Source organism: Malaclemys terrapin, chromosome 1, assembly GCF_027887155.1.
Source record: "Malaclemys terrapin pileata isolate rMalTer1 chromosome 1, rMalTer1.hap1, whole genome shotgun sequence".
NCBI classification, from domain to species: Eukaryota; Metazoa; Chordata; order Testudines; family Emydidae; genus Malaclemys; species Malaclemys terrapin.
In genome coordinates, this window is record NC_071505.1 from 44047871 (window position 1) to 44065367 (window position 17497).

The 17497-nt window shown below is 44.2% G+C and overlaps 1 protein-coding gene across 2 annotated transcripts in view; it reads left to right on the forward strand.

Moving 5' to 3' along the window:
* The window catches only part of TSPAN12 (tetraspanin 12), a 74542-nt gene that overhangs the window by 12326 nt on the left and 44719 nt on the right, over window positions 1-17497 (forward strand). For both annotated transcript variants that reach the window (XM_054023430.1, XM_054023439.1), the window contains exon 3: window positions 15896-15978. In XM_054023430.1, coding sequence (XP_053879405.1) covers window positions 15896-15978 — 83 coding nt within the window. The remainder of the gene's footprint in view (window positions 1-15895; window positions 15979-17497) is intronic.

The following is a 17497-nucleotide window of genomic DNA, read 5'->3' on the forward strand; positions in this document are numbered from 1 at the left end:
ACTGTAGCACTAAACAGTAACGTGGTGGTAGGCCTGATGATACTTGCTGTCCCATTTAATAACTTTTACTCAGGGTCAGCTGGGTCATAACTCATTAATCTGGTTGTAGGAGCTTAGTAGAAGCAATTGGGGTGCTGTTACAGCTGCTTCTCTGCCTGCTCAATAACAGAGTCTTCAGGCAGGTCTATACTTAAAACACTGCAGCGGCACTGCTGCACTGATGTAGTGCTTCAGTGAAGACCTCTGTGAGAGGTAATAGCTATGTTGACAAGAGAAGCCCTCCCGTTGACATAGTGCTGTCTACACAGGGTGTTAGGTCAGTGTCGTGGTGTGCAACTCACCGCTGCGGTGCCTCCTGCTGTTCCTCTTAGGGAATTAGCATCTCCAGCCTCCAGAGCACCCTCTGTAGGCCAGTGTCCCACTACCACTGGCCCCCATGTCCCTCCCAGGACCCAGTGCCCCTTGTCTTTGGGGTGCTGCCCCTGGCAATACCCCCACAGTCTCTGGGTCTCCCCACCCAGGGGAACCCCCACCCACTATCCCCACCTTGCCTCAGTCTTGGGCTATTGGCAATCACCATCTAGCCCCCACTCACTGGGGCACACTGCAGTGTAAAGGCCACTCATCATAGGCAAGGGGGGTTTGGACCTGCTGCCTCTGCCTAAACATGGGCTGCCTCCTCCAATCCCAGTACCTAATTGGCCTTCCACTAGGCCGCAGCCTGGGGGGTTTCCAGGCCAGAGCTCCCCAGCTCCATTGGCTTTCCCCCAGCCCTGCTCCACCTCAGGTACCTTCTCTCAGCTCCCTGCAGCCAGGTCCCTCTCCTCTCAAAGCTACAGAGAGTCTGTGTCTGGCTTCTGGGCCCAGCCCTCTTATAAGGGCCAGCTGGGCCCTCATTAAGCCAGCCTCGGCCTGATGGGGCATGGCCCCCAGCTGAGGCTGCTTTCCCCAATCAGCCCCGCTTTTCCTTCCCTGCCACAGCCCTCTCCTTGGGTTGTTTTAAGCTTTTTAAGGCAGGAGCGGGTGACCACCCCGCTACAGTCCGTATAACTGTGTTGCTCAGGGATCAATGCCATGAAGTCAACATTGTCTGTCTGTGAATCTAAGATTATTCACTGTTCTCCCATGTAACATGACTCCTCCCATTTCATCTCTCGGTGCTACAGCCATAACTGCTTCCAGTACCAAGGTGAACAAATCTGGTGACAACATGCATCCTTGTCTGATGCCTACAGTTGTCCTGAACCATTCCATCTGCTTCTTGTCTACACTCTGCCCTCATCGATTTGCTGTAGTTGTGTTCTATCAGCTTGATCAGTTTCTTGAGAATCCCATACATTCTCAAAACTTGCCATAACCCTTCCTGCCAACTGCTATCACAAGCCTGTTTGAAGTCTATAAAGTTGTAGTAGCAGATTCAGTTGTGTTCTGTGCACTTCTCCAATATCAGTCTTATCACATGTAGGTGATCTGTTGTACTTCATCCTGGTCTAAGGGTATGTCTACACTACGGGATTAATCCGAATTTAGATAATTCGGATTTGAGAAACAGGTTGTATAAAGTCGAAATGAGTGCGGCCACACTAGCACAGTAATTCGGTGGTGTGCGTCCAAGTACCGGGGCTAGCGTCGATTTCTGCACCGTTGCACTGTGGGTAGCAATTCCATAGCTATCCCATAGTTCCCGCAGTCTCCTGCGCCCATTGGGATTGTGGGTTAAGATCCCAGTGCCTGATGGGACAAAAAACATCGTCGCAGGTGGTTCTGGGTACAGCCTCACTCCCTCCCTCCCTCCCTCCCTGCATGAAAGCAACGGACGGCAGACAACCATTTTCGCGCCTTTTTTCCTGGGTGGGTGAACACTGCAGACTCCATACCACGGCAAGCATGGAGCCCGCTGAGGTCAAGACAGCACTCATGAATATTGCAAACACCTCGCGCGTTCTTGTGGAGTTTATGCTCAGCCAGGACCAGAAAAACGAGGCGAGGAGGCAGCGGCGGCGGCAGCGCAGCGACAAGCATGATGAGGACATGGACACAGACACGGACACAGAATTCAGTGAAACCACAGGCCCCGGTGCTTTGGAGATCATGTTGTTAATGGGGCAGATTCTATCCATGGAACGCCGATTCTGGGCAAGGGAAACAAGCACAGACTGGTGGGACCGCATAGTGTTGCAGGTCTGGGACGATTCCCAGTGGCTGCGGAACTTTCGCATGCGTAAGGGCACTTTCATGGAACTTTGTGACTTGCTTTCCCCTGCCCTGAAATGCCAGAATACCAAGATGAGAGCAGCCCTCACAGTTGAGAAGCGCGTGGCGATAGCCCTGTGGAAGCTTGCAACGCCAGACAGCTACCGGTCAGTCGGGAATCAATTTGGAGTGGGCAAATCTACGGTGGGGGCTGCTGTGATGCAAGTAGCCAAAGCAATCACTCAGGTGCTGCTACGAAAGTTAGTGACTCTGGGAAATGTGCAGGCTATAGTGGATGGTTTTGCTGCAATGGGATTCCCTAACTGTGGTGGGGCAATAGACGGAACCCATATCCCTATCTTGGCACCGGAGCACCAAGCCACCGAGTACATAAACCGCAAGGGGTACTTTTCAATGGTGCTGCAAGCACTTGTGGATCACAAGGGACGTTTCACCAACATCAACGCGGGCTGGGCGGGAAGGGTTCATGACGCTCGCGTCTTCAGGAACACTACTCTGTTTAAAGGGCTGCAGCAAGGGACTTACTTTCCGGACCAGAAAATAACCGTTGGGGATGTTGAAATGCCCATAGTTATTCTTGGGGACCCAGCCTACCCCTTAATGCCATGGCTTATGAAGCCATACACAGGCAGCCTGGACAGGAGTCAGGAGCTGTTTAACTACAGGCTAAGCAAGTGCAGAATGGTGGTAGAATGTGCATTTGGCCGTTTAAAAGGTCGCTGGCGTTCATTATTGACTCGCTCTGACCTCAGCCAAAGAAATCTCCCCATTGTTATTTCTGCTTGCTGTGTGCTCCACAATCTCTGTGAAAGTAAGGGGGAGACCTTTATGGCGGGGTGGGAGGCTGAGGCAAATCGCCTGGCTGCTGATTACGCGCAGCCAGACACCAGGGCGATTAGAAGATCACACCATGAAGCGCTGTGCATCAGAGAAGCTTTGAAAACCAGTTTCATGGCTGGCCAGGCTACCGTGTGAAATATCTGTTTGTTTCTCCTTCATGAAAACCCTCCCCCTTTACTGACTGATTTTCTGTAAGGAACCCACCCTGCCCCTTCCCCCAGCTTTCTTTCAAACCAAATAAAGTCACTATCATTTAAAAATCATTTATTCTTTATTAATAGATTAGAAAAAGAGGGAGGGAACCCGGGTGGTATTTGGGAGGAGGATTGCTGGGAAGGAAAAAGCCACAAAGAAAAGGTTAAAAAAATGACAGCCTTTTGCTTGGGCTGTCTACTGGGGTGGAATGGGAAGGTGTACGGAGCCTCCCCCCCCGCGTTCTTACACGTCTGGGTGAGGAGGATACGGAACATGGGGAGGGGGGAGGGTGGAACAGGGGCTGAAGCGGCAGTCTGTTTTCCAGCAGCCGTTCCTGAACCTCCACCAGACGCCGGAGCAGCCCCAGCGTTGCATCCTTCATCCTCTGGTCTTCCTGCCGCCATCTCTCATCTCGATCGTCTCTCCTCTCCTCACGTTGGTCCCTCCTCTCCTCACGTTGGTCCCTCCTCTCCTCACGTTCACTGACTTCTTTCCTATACTTTGAAACTGTTTCCTTCCACTCATTCAGATGAGCTCTGTCACTCCTGCTGGATTGCATAATTTCAGAAAACATGTCCTCCCGCGTCTTCTTCTTACGACGCCTTATCTGTGATAACCTTCGGGATGGAGGAGGGAGGCTTGAGGAATTTGCAGCTGCTGTAGGGAGGGGAAAAAAGAGAGAATTGTTTTAAAAGCTACATTTTGCAGAACAATGCTTATACTCTTTCACGGTGACCAACACTGTTCACATTACATAGCACATGTGATTTCTGTGCAAGGTCGCATTTTGCCTCTTAATGCTGAGTGCTTGTGGCTTTGCTGCTAGAGATCACAGGTCTGGGCAACAGAATTCGGCTTGCATGCGGCCATGGTAAGCCATTGTTTTACAGCTTCTGCACCCTCCTTTCCCACATACCAAGCATAGCCTGTAGAGTGCTGCAGAAGCCTGGCCAATCTCAGCCAGTTGGGGGGGGGGGGCAGTGTGGGGGGGCTTGTCTGGGCCCCTTCAGGCAAGTAGAGTGCTGCGGTTTTTCTGTTAACATTCAGCAGCACCAGAAAACAAACTAACCCCCCCCCCCCGCCATGAATTCTCTGGGATGATCACGATACCCCTCCCCCCACCGCATGGCTGGTATCAGGGAAGATCCCTGCAGGCACCAAACTACCCCCCCCCCCCGCCGCCGACCCCCCCCCTCGCCATGAATTCTCTGGGATGATCACGGTACCCTCCCCCCACCGCGTGGCTGGTAACAGGGAAGAACCCTGCTAGCCAAACGCGGAAAACTTCAGGGCCAATTTCCCATCTGCGCTTGGCTAACTGCAGGGAAGGATTTATTTTCCGCCACAGGCAAACAGCCCAGTAGGAACGGCCACCTCTGTCCCCTTAATTAAGTTCCCGTATTTCAACCAGGTTACCAGGAGTGATATCACTCTCCTGAGGATTACACAACAAGATAAAGAACGGATGTTGCTTGAATGCCAGCAAACACCGGGACCATACGCTGCTAGGCTTTGTCAGGCAATGATACCAGATTACTTGCTGCAAGCATGGCGTGGTCAAGTGTCCTACCATGGAGGAGGGAATAAGGATGCACTGCCCAGAAACCTTCTGGCAAGGCTTTCGGAGTACCTCCAGGAGAGCTTCATGGAGATGTCCCTGGAGGATTTCCGCTCCATCCCCAGACACGTTAACAGACTTTTCCAGTAGCTACAGACTTTTCCAGTAGCTGAACTGACCGCGAATGCAAAGTCAGGCAAAGTAATCATTAAAAACCGTTTGCTTTTAAAACAAGTTTTATATTTTAAAAGGTAAACTCACCTGAGGTCCCTTCCATGGGGTCAGAGTCTTGGGTACTGGCTTGGGAGGCTTGGGAGGGTACTTCAGTCAGGGTGAGAAAAAGATCCTGGCTGTTGGGGAGAATGGAGTGCTGTGTGCTCTCTGCAAGCTCATCCTCCTCCTCCTCCTCCTCTACCCCATCGGCAGAATCCTCAGGCGTCGAGACTATCCCCGACCCAGAATCCACGAACAAAGGTGGGGTAGTGGTGGCAGCCCCCCCTAGAATTGCATGCAGCTCGGCGTAGTAGCGGCATGTCCGCGGCTCTGACCCGGAGCGACCGTTTGCCTCCTTTGTTTTTTGATAGGCTTGTCTGAGCTCCTTGACCTTCACGCGGCACTGCTCAGAGTCCCTATTGTGGCCTCTCTCCATCATGCCCTTGGAAATTTTTTCAAAAGTTTTTGCATTTCGTCTTTTAGAACGAAGTTCTGCAAGCACTGAATCCTCTCCCCATACAGCGATCAGATCCAGTACCTCCCTCACGGTCCATGCTGGTGCTCTTTTTCGATTATCAGCCTGCATGGTTATTTGTGCTGATGAGGTATCTGTGGTCACCTGTGCTCTCCATGCTGGGCAAACAGGAAATGAAGTTCAAATGTTCGCGGGGCTTTTCCTGTCTACCTGGCCAGTGCATCCGAGTTCGGATTGCTGTCCAGAGCGGTCACAATGATGCACTGTGGGATAGCTCCCGGAGGCCAATACCATCGAATTGCGGCCACACTAACCCTAATTCGAATTGCTAAAATCGATTTTGGCGCTACTCCGCTCGTTGGGGTGGAGTACAGAAATCGATTTAAAGGGCCCTTTACATCGAATTAAATGGCGTCGTTGTGTGGACGGTTACAGGGTTAATTCGAATTAAAGCTGATAAATCCGAATTAAAGTCGTAGTGTAGACCAGGCCTAAATTTGGCTTGTTCCTCTGCAAGTGCCACTTCCATGTACCTCTTCATTTCTCCTCTAACATGTCTTGCTGAACGCTTTCCCCAGCATGCTCAATAAGCTGATTCCTCTGTAGTTCTTGCATTCACTCTGATCTCCTTTTCAATACTGTACTATTATTGCTTTCCCTCATTCTCTTGGCACTTGTTTTTGTCTGTAAATCTAGTTGAATAGCCTGTGCATTGTCTGTACCATGTGTTCCTTGCTTGCCTGCAGCAGTGTTTTAGTTATGTTGTCACTGCCCAGTATCTTTTTCAAACTTCCTATCAAGGTCTTTAGTACTTGTAAGAATTCCAATATCTGCTCTCCCTTGTTTGTACTGGGAAGCTTCTCCAAGACCGTTTCATGTACGGTGTTCTGCACATTGAACAGCTCTTCAAAATATTCTATCACTTATTCTTTGCTTGTTTGTCCACAGTTATTTGCCTATGATTTTCTATTACTGCTGCATCTTCAACTTGTATGTCCCACCCAGTTCCTTTATCTTGCAGTATAATCCCTGTGTCATTTCTCTTTGCGTATTCTTTTGTTTCTTTATATTTTTCACTTATCCAGACGTTAGTGTCTCTTCACATCCTGTTTTATCTCTCTGGTCAACCTAGGTTATCCACCTTGGTTTCTTTGTTGTGACCTTGTAGCCCAACACTTGTTCAGTTGCTTTTGTAATCTTATCTTTTACACTATTCCAGGTCTCGTCAGTGTTCATTTTTTCTTTCACCAGAGACATGATATTTTTTCCTCACAACTTTATTGTATTTTTTCCTGCTATCTGGCTCATTCAATTTGTCCACATTGTTGTGTCAGTTTCAGTATTAACTGCACCTTTGACCCTCCCTCACCTCCTCCCACCCCAGTCTTCCTTGAAGTCATCCTCTTAAGGTTTCTGGCTCCCAGCAGTCACCTCTTTTGGGTGGAGACCCACATCTCTCTCCTTCCAGACTGGAAGTTTAGCCTTACAGTCCCTCTGCATCTCACTGTGGTTTGCCCAGTAGGTCTGACTGGGGTCCAGCACCTCTGGTTGAAATCTCCACAGGGGCTATAACAGTGTACGCCACTCGCCAACCATCCGTCACAAAGTAAGGTACATTTATTCTTAAGGTGAAAAGCATAGCAGAAAAAACATATAAAAATAATCTACAGTCATGCTAAAAAGCTTACCAGATATTACCTCCAACTCCAACATAAGGCTCTGGTAGGCATCAGTCTTTCAAACCCCATCAACGGCATTTGCCCCCGGGTTATAAGGTTGTCAGTTTTTAGATCAGGAACCAGAAACCCTGACTGGGCAGTTCAGCTGTTTCCTTTTGACAGCTTGTGCCTTTGATTGCTAGTCTCCATGAGCAGGTAATCATTAGTCAATGGCCCTCTCCTCAGTGTATAGCTTCAAAATCTGGATTTTTGCATAATCCAGAGTTATGGAATTTGCATTAACCACTTCCCAGGGATTACCCCACGTAACACTTATTGCCCCAAAAGTCCATGTCTGTCATATCTGATGCCTGTCATGCCAGGCATATCTCAGTATAGTCTTTTGAACTGCTTACACGTCCTAGGACTTTCATCTGTTACAGTGGGAACTCCTGGAGTAGACCACGGAGTGGAAGAATACAGACACAGTTACCCTGAAACTGTGACACACAAATCTTTGTTCTCGGCACTCAGCTGCAACCTCATTGATGCCTCTACTAATCCAATATCCGCTGCAAGTGACCTACATGATAACACGTGATTTTCATCTGCAATTCACAAGTACAAAGTCCATCATGTTCTTCGTTTGTCCATCTGGTGATATCCAAGTCCATTTCTTCTATGGCTTTCTTTGGTGAAATCACATGTTTATTATCACCAAGTTGTTGCTTAGGCAGAAATTTAGTAACCTTTCTCCTCTTCTGTTTTCTTCACCGAGTCTGAATCTGCCATCGAATCAGAATTCCAATCTGATACTACTTTTGCATTAAAATCTCCCATCACCAATAATATGTCATGAAATTTCTTGTATTGTTTTCTGTAGATTATTATAAAATCAGTCAATTTCTTCCTTGAGTGCTGTTGAGGTTGGTGCACATACGTGTACTATTGTAATTGCGGCTTGGTGCTTAAGCTAAAGACAAGCCAGACTCTTATGGCATTTAACCTGATATCTCCTTGCATATTTAAGGCGAGATTCAAAATAAAATCCAGTGAAGTTACCATAATAAATACACATGTAGTATCTTGTAACTTTGGTTTCTGTCTTTTATACTTACACTGATTTTGCTATCATAACAATCCAGTTTATCCTCTTTCCATTAGAGTCAAATCCTGAGAGAAGCTGTTTCCACTGCTCTCTAGCATCAAATGATGTCATTGGGAGTTGCAGGGAGTTGGAGCACCTATGGATTCAGTCCTTTGGCTTTAGATAAGGACTATTCTCTTGAAGAGACTTTTCTCAGCTCCCATATATGAAGAGAATATTTCAGCAGAGCTGTAGGAAGGGAACATCTTTCTACAGAACTCAGGGTTATTCAGTGGACTTCATCCTGCAGAGCAGGAAATCACTGCAAGCCAGGATTTTAAAGGGACAGGAGTGTATTATTTAATATTATTTAATACTTGTAATGTTTTCCCAGTTAAGAAGGAATCTTTAGGTTATATCAGTTATCTAATATTTTTAGATTGTTGTAGTGCATAAAGGCCTCTGTCAGGTTCAGGGCTCTGATTAGGGGGTGTACAATCACATACTGTAGAAAGATAGTCCTGGATCTCTTTTTGGGGGTGTGTGTGTGAAGAGGCATTTGGATTTATATGGGGGAGAGGCAGGGGCTGTCAGAGTAAGAGGTGAGTGGGTAAAGGGAGAAGGGAACTGAGGAGGAAGGGGAGACTACTGAGCTTGATGCTCTGGGTTGGTGTCTCTGCCTTCATTTTGGAAATGAGAGGAGACAGGAATGCTCTGACAGCGTGATCCCAATATACTGTGTCTCACTGAAGGTAGAATAGATGACACTCATAATGTAAATGTGTACATCACCTCATCCCAAATCTCTTTATGCGTTATATATGTCTAGCACCATGGAATTACAGCAGTTGACCAACATCTCAGCCTCTGCAAAATGGTGTTGGTGGGGAGAGGGAATTTTGACAGTGACACTGGGGAGAAGTTCCTGTTAGCAAAGGCGCTAGGCTTCTTACTGGCCATGGACAGCCAAGGGAAGTATAGCTTTTAAGGCCTGATTTGGAAAATCCACACAGTTAACTGCATGAAATTCAGTGCATCCACCTTGAGGATGAAGGCGTGAGCCAGCTCTGTCTATATTTGGACTAATGGCTCCAGGGAGAGTAAATATTTCAAACTAGATGTTTAGAACGCTAAGCCATGATGTCCAACAGCTTGAATGGTCCATTGCCCTTGTGGGTACTTTCTCTCATTTTCTTTTTAAATTGACATCTCTCTTTACAGAAAATGTTTTTGCCAATACTCCCCAATCCCTTCTCTGTTGCTATAGCCTGAGAATTTCCCATTGACTCAAGGCTCTGTGGAAGGCAGCAGACATAGGCTATAAAGAAGAATACTTGTATTTCTCCTATGTAGCTTTCACTCCTCCAAGCTCCAATCAGGGCCGGCTCCAGGCACCAGCCCAGCAAGCAGGTGCTTGGGGCGGCCAATGGAGAGGGGTGGCACATCTGGCTCTTCGGCGGCAACTCGGCAGCGCGTCCCTCACTCCCTCTTGGAGCGAAGGACCAGCCGCTGAATTGCGGCCAAAGACTGAAGCAGCGGCGGTAGAGCTGCCGCCGAAATGCCGCAGATCGCGATCGCAGCTTTTTTTTCTTTTTGCTGCTTGGGGCGGCAAAAACCCAGGAGCTGGTTCCAATAATATATCTCTGTGTAAATATTTATTATTATTATTTAAAAGAATTGCACAGCATTTCTTATTAACCCTCACAAGTAGTATATGCACCTATTGATAACCCCATTTTACAGGTGAGAAACAGGGAGGTTAACTGATGTTCTGAAGGTCACAGCAAATTGTCATGTCTAAGTCTGTTGGCTCACAGGTAAGGCCTAACCCCCACTGCTGCCCAGAAAGTTATTCACTATTTCCTTTTTATCTATAAAATCAGCCTAATAATATTTTGCCCATTATCTGTAGTTCTAATGGCACTAGACAAAGGTCTCTGGGCACACAGTAGTAGTTTAGACAGCATAACAAAATACATTGTCAATTGGAAGCAATTTTTCTGATAAGTGGCTTTGTCTAGGGCATAAGACATGAGTCTTTCACATCAGAAATCTGTGCTTTGCTACAAAGTTCCTATGTGACCTCGAGCAAGTCACTTAACCTCTCTGGATCTCCGTTACGTCTGTTGTATAATGGAAATAATATTTTCTTGCTTCCTGGAGGAGCAGTATGAGGCTTTATTTAATAAGAGGTAGAGGTGTTGAGAGTAGTCATGGAGGAGATGGGTACAAAACTGAGGACTCAGTCCTCTCTCTACATTCTCTTATGCTAAAGGACAATAGTGTTGGAATGTAGGGGGCAAATTGGTCCCTGAGTATTTCAGGAAAATAAGAAACCGTAAATAGCTAAATTAGCTACAGCTATGCTGTGCATCTGAACTGTGAGTTTAATGGTGAAAGCCTGTGCCAGAATGTTCTGTGTGTGCACTAAGCGATTTTTCATCAGGTTGCAGCTTAGTCAAACCCAAGCCAATTTTCATTGGACCACTCAAGGATTTCTTAGTGAGGGTTATTTGTATACTAAAATTAAGGCCCAGATTCTGATACCTTTACTCAGGCTGAATGGTATCTTACTGTGCAAGTAAACCCATTGAAGTTACAGTAATTTTTTTTTGTGTGGAGTAAAATGCTACGCAGCATGAGTAAGGGCACTAAAATTGTTACCCTCATCCATTTGTTTTGATGCAAGAGGTTTTTTTATTTTTTTTAACATATTGTTTTTTTAATACACATACTTCCAAGTGGATTAAATGTTTTTGCTCAAATGTTCAAAATAAAATAATAATTAATAAGAAAATCTCCTTCAAGCAGATGGCAAATTTCAGCCCAACAAGTAATTTTTAGGTTGTGACCAAAAAAGTTGCTAAGAATGGAAACGTATGCAACCTTAGTTACAAGGGTCAGTGCTCTTCCCCCTCTCTTTATATAAACGTATGTACATAGCTTAACTGAAAATATCAAATTTATTTTTCCAAATTAGCCATGACCTTTCAGACATCATAAGAAGCAGAGCCATGAGCAAAGTTCTGCAGGCATGCTTAATGGATAAAAATGCCTTTTGATATTTTCTTTTAAGCCATGTAATATCCAATTTATATAAAGCCTCTTAACAATAATTTAAGATGTAACTTGTACATGGCCATTCCTAGCTCTCTGAATATGTTCTTGTACATCCAGTTTCTTAGTTGTTTGAATGGGATACAGTCAAACTTCAAAATGAATAAAACTAGTTTGAAAGTTAAATGTCAATATGTGATAAACATTTATTTTAATGATCATATTTGAAAACAACATTATTTATTATCTTTATTTAATCACGATGAAAATAAATTTAATATGATAGTCAATTTTATAAACTCAGTTTCATGTTGATGAATATATAATGTATTGTGAATTCCACAGTCATTTGTAACAAATAGATATTAAAAAGCTTACTGTTATGCTTACGACACAGAGTGGGGTCCACAGAGAAATGGTCGATAAAAACTTATTGATGCACTGATGTTATTACTAATGTGGTGGAAATTATTTTTGATGTTTTCCTCCCACCCCTCCCATTATACTGTGCCCTTTGATAGTCAAATTCTATCTGGTATAGCTTCCTTGCTGGTTGATATTTCAGTGCTAAATTAGTAATGTAAACAATTGGCTGAAATAGGATCTGCCAATTTTAGTTCCTTTTGGCCTCCCTCCAGAAACAAAACAAAACCCATCAGGTTGCCTCTTACGACTTCTCCTTGGAAATTGGATTGCAGCAGGCTATTGGGATATGACTGCCATTGCTTGCCCCATAAGGCTTATTTGCACCCCAAGATTTTTTTTTTTTTTTTTTTTGGTGGCTTCCCGAGGAGATTGCGAACACGTGAGGCCAGATCTTCAACTGGTTTCAATTGTTGTAACACCAACTCAGGATCTGGCCCAGGGTTTGGTGCTAAGTGCTCTCAGTTCCACTGACTTAAGTTGGGAACTTTGCAGGATCAGGCCTATGCTGAACAACAGCCTCCTACTTCCAAGTTAGAATGTTATGGAGTGTCTCTCTCTCTCTCACTATGCCTACACTGCAAATTAGAGGTGTGATTACCCTGCCTGTGTACGCGTAGTTGAGCTAGCATGAGTATAAGTAGCAGTGCAGCTGAGGCAGCATGGGTGGCTGAGCCTTGCCGTATACATACCCTCTGATTTCAGGTGCGTTTGTACTCGGCAAGGCTCAGCTGTGCCTCTGCTATATGGACTTGAACTAGCTGTGCATGAAGAAGGGAATCACACCCCTAGCTAGTAGAGTAGGCATAGCCTGTGTGTATAAAATAGTGGGAAAATATTTACATTTTTTCTATGGTGCATAGATTTAAAATTTGCATGTTATATTGAAGAGATGGAGGAACCATGACTAGAAGATTTTTTTTTTTAAATACTAAATTAAAATGACTTCTGTGTAACAGTAGAGTGCACCATATTCAAGTCCATAGATACAGACAAAGATAGTTGATCTGGAAATCTTCAGAATTCAGGAGGAGGAGGAGGTGCTGAGGAGAACAAATTACATTATAAGCACAGATGCTGTGTGGGTTGATGGTTTTTTTTTCCTAGAGTCAAAAAGCCAAAAGTTCACATTATATTTATATACATAATCTAGCTGCCAGATGGCTTCCACTTATAATCCCCTGTTTCCCTCCCTTCACTTCACTTTTTTTGTAGGGAAATAGACAGGGTTTTGTTTCCGAATGGGAGTCACTATGCAAAGTATTGTGTACTCATAGCTTTGCCATCCATAATTATTGACATTAAAGTGTTTTGTGTTTTTTAAAGGCAATGGTCTTTTTAGTGAATCTTTGAGACCTATCAAAAATATTCTTTGTGGGTGGCTAGAGAGGGAGAAGAAATTAGTACAGTTCTAGGCTTGACATTGTCTGTGCCCTCTTGCAATTCCTTTCTGCAAAAAATCTGGAGATATGTAAATTGAGTTTGTTTGTTTGGAAATGAAATATACAAGGAATATTTTATTCTGTATAGGTGAACATGCTGATTCAAGGACCGTCATTGTCATAATTCTAGATTTTTATCACAGAATTATCATCAAAGTTTTCCATCAGCATATTTGGTATTGGACTTTGGAGTGTGAAACTGAAGCTAGAAGAATTCCCTCCATGATATCTGTTCTTTATATGGGGAATGTGTCTGTGTCAGTATTTCATCATTACAGGAATGAGAGAAGAGGATCTGTCCAATTCTTAATATAATGTCAATCTGACACGGCAATTTAGAGTGGGCCTGCCAAAAAAAAAAAAGGCATTTCCTCTGTGTGTAATATCCACTGTCTGATGCAAATTTAAGAAGAGGAATTTCTTATATTTAGTGTATGTCATGCAAAAGGTATGTCAGCTTTGCCATTAAAGATACACATTAAAGGAGAGCAGCAAAGGGTTGGCTCATGGGATTATGAATGAGATCTGAAACCTTTCATATGTAGGTTGTTCTTATGAGTCTGGTTAGTATTAGCAGTGATAAAGTTGTTGGTATAGGTTATCAGTTGTAAGTAAAAGGAATTGGTAGTTTTCTTCCAATGCATAGTAAACAAATGTCCACATGGTATAAAACCAAACACTTCCCTTAGTCTAGTGCTGAAGAAAGCACTGCATTGTTTAGCAAATGGGAATTCCTTTCTGTTGCTGTTTCCTCTGCAGTACCTGTTTAACTTCATCTGGAAGTTGTTGAGGAGTAAGGATTTGATGGTTTTCTCCACTTCTATTGAGCACTTTTGTAGGCCTTTCCAATAATACAGAATGAGCCAAATGCATCCCACTCTCAGTAGTTCTACTATACTTTAAACCAGATAGTAATATTTACAAACACTTTATCAAATTTATCAAAAGGGGTTTAAAACTATTTTCATTTGCCTGTTGATCATGTCATAGGAAAATGGTTCATTCATAATGTCAGAAATGCCAGGGACCCTTTTATTTTATTTTTTTTGTACAAGCGTACAATAGTCTTGTGGCTTTTGTAAATACTTTTAGTCAAATGCTAGAAACAAGAGGTCTGTTGCTTGTTCAACATTTTATGTCACTTGTCTCTTTTTCCCAGGCAGGATTTCCTGGAGTTTGGCTTAGAAATGATCCCAATTCTTTTCTTCTTTTTACTTTGTTAATAGCTTCCTGAATGGCAGGTCTAAACAGTAGAAGAAAATGCTCTCTACTCTCCATTTCCCCAACCAAAATAGATCTGCCACCGAGCTTTAAGAAAATGTGCAGTGACATGCAGTAGAATTTTAACATGCACTGACTTTTAGGAATATGCACACTGCATACAGAACACCTGAGGTTCCTGCTGATGTTGCTTAGAACCAGGACTGCATTCTCTATTAGGTGCAGTGATTTTGAAAAGAAGGGATGAAGTAACCACTGGGACTTTACATGAAATTTTAAAGGCAGAAATAGCCGGCTATACGTGTGCTGCAGGCAAAGAATCCCAAGAATGTAATAAAGGCCCAGAGAAACCATTAAAATGTATTAGTTTTGTACCAGTTGACTAGTTCCTCATAAGTATTTTTGTTCACTGTCAGGGCACGCATGATGCCAGCACTGAACTAGATAAGGGAAAATCTGGGACTCCTCAAAAGGAGACACTATTACTAGTGAGAGCATCATAGATACACCACTCAGTAGAAGCATTGCTGAATCTGGCACTCCCTTCCTGAACCCACATGTAGGGAAAGGCGGGGTGGAGGGCCATGGCAGCCCACTGGCTAGCATGCATACTTTAGAGATTTCCTAGCAGAAACCCACTGGCTAGGAGCAGAGCATGCTGTGGGGCAATTACTGCTCCATGGCTCTTCCTTTGACTGTCCCCCTCTTAATGTGTGGCACCCCAACTGCACAAAGTTGCCATGGGGGCTTGCAGGGAATCAATGGTGACTGGAGAGCTATTCAGAATTAATTATTTGCATTACAGTATTGGGTTAATGGCTGTATCTGAGATCTGTTGTGGTTGGTGCTGTTGATACAGAGTAAGCAGCAAAGAGCTATAAAGCTCACAATCTAAACAAAGGATTGTTATCCCCATGTGACAGATGGGGAAACAGGCAAGGAGATTAAGTGACTTGTCCAAGGCCACACAGTGAGTTTGTGTCAGAGTGAGAAATTGAAACCAAGTCTTATGAGTTTAACTGCAAAGTGATCACCGTCCTTCTCTAATAAAATAATCTTAATAAGTTGATTTGATTAATACTTGTGTCCCCTCTGGGATCATGCCTCACAAGTTGCTGGCTTCATATGTTTCATGATAACCACTGGAGTTTTGATGGGAAATCTTTGAAAGAGTTATTGATGCTAGAAACAGTAGTAACTCCCCTCCATGGCTTCTGCCCTCCTTAGGGTCTACTACTGGGGAGAACTGGGGTTTGTGTGTGTCAGCCAATGTTAGAATTACACCTTTTTACAGAAGAGCAAAGAGCAGGCCTTCCTAGGTATCAGTTATACAAACGAAGGGAGATGATAATTGAAACTGCCTTTCTAAATACTTAGATAACCAGCTCCAAACACGTGTAAGCACAGCATGGGGAAAATATTGTTCAAATAAATGATACAGTAGATATTTTTGACAATTGATCCTGCATGAATTTTTAAATGCTTGATGAATAACTCCATTTTTTCTTTTAGTTGATGTCCATCAGTGTGTTGGGTGTTTCTGCTTGGATGAGGGACTACCTGAATAATGTCCTCACTTTAACTGCAGAAACAAGGTAAACTTTTTTTCTTAAACCTAATTATCCATGTACCTGAATGATGGTGCTACAGTTTATCAAATCTAGCAGGGTTTCCTAATTAAATTTTCTATGGGAAAGGAACCCCTCAGTTAATACACATTGTAGCATACAATGTGATATTTTTTGAATCACTGGAATCAGAGATAGTGTCAAAGGGCACATCTGCCTGTAGTGCCACCTTCTGGCCAAATTCTCTGGCATCCTGTCTCCATTTCCCCTTCATAGGTTCTCAGGCATGATCCACAGCGGCTTATGAATAACAAACCACACCCCAAGAAGCGAGTTTATTAACATGAAATGAAACCCAAAGCAAAGTCTCTTTGATCTCTTTCCCCTCATCTCCCACTGAGCACAGCCCCCTCCTTCCTTAGGTCTGACTGGCTCTAAGCCATACACTGTGCTCAGTTATCCGCTCTTCCTAGGATCTGCAGCTTCACTCTGCTCCCCAGCTTCCTCTTTCTGTTTCCCTCTTTATAAAGCCAACATGACTTCCCTTAATGCCCAACGGGGCAGCAGGTAACCAGTCACATATGCACTGGACCCTGCTTCCTCTTTAAGGGGCTAGTCCCCCTCTCTCTCCCAAGCCTTCCTATGCCCAAAGTGTTCATCTTTTGGTCAAATTGTCCAAACAAGCAGGTACTACTTTTTCTGCAGATATCAGAAAGTCTGGAAAATCTTTGTTGATACCCTTAGTTTTTCTGCTCACAAACAATATAACCAAAGGTTGTCTAGCGCTATGCCCAATACACTTTATATGACTCATGTAGTTGCCAAGAATTCTTGGCATCTCATAATTTATAACATGCCGGACATTCTGAATGTCCAGTCTTTGGGCTATCTGTAGAATAGTCAAGAAAGTCAGACTGTTACCCTGGTTACTTTTATGTAATGCTGTTTCATGACCTTTTTGGGAGGAGCATCCCTGAATGTACATACATGTGCCTCTTTCACCTTTGGGAAAGTCTATAATAATATCGAGCTTCCTCTTGGGGTTTCCAGTAACTAGTGTTTTGACAGCCTTGCCTGAGGCTTTTAGGATTCTTCTTAACTGAACCCACTTCTGTTCTTCCTCCACCCACATTGTTTTCTTAATGTTTTATGTTTTCCCCAGTCAAGTCACTGGTTTCCTTTCCCCATCTCCTCTTCCTCAAGGATTTGCTCTTTAATTTCCAGAGCGGGGCAACTTGGACCTTCAGTCAACAGATGGACCTCCTGGCTGAATCCTCCTTCTTTTCCCTGTCCTCTGAGGCCATTCCTCTCATCTTCTATCTATCTCAGCTTAGTGCTGACACTCATCTTCTGGTGCATTTCCTCCTACAGTTTGCTGACTTTCTAATCCAGCTCTGTTCGCGCTCTTTCATCTCCCATAAATTTTACCTGCAGCTTTTGGAGCTGGACTTCTACTTTCCTCTGCTTGTGCTCTGATTCCCCTTTGTCCTGCAGAAGCATCTTCACCTCTTTGGACAGTTCCACATGCTTGCTCTCCAGAACCTAC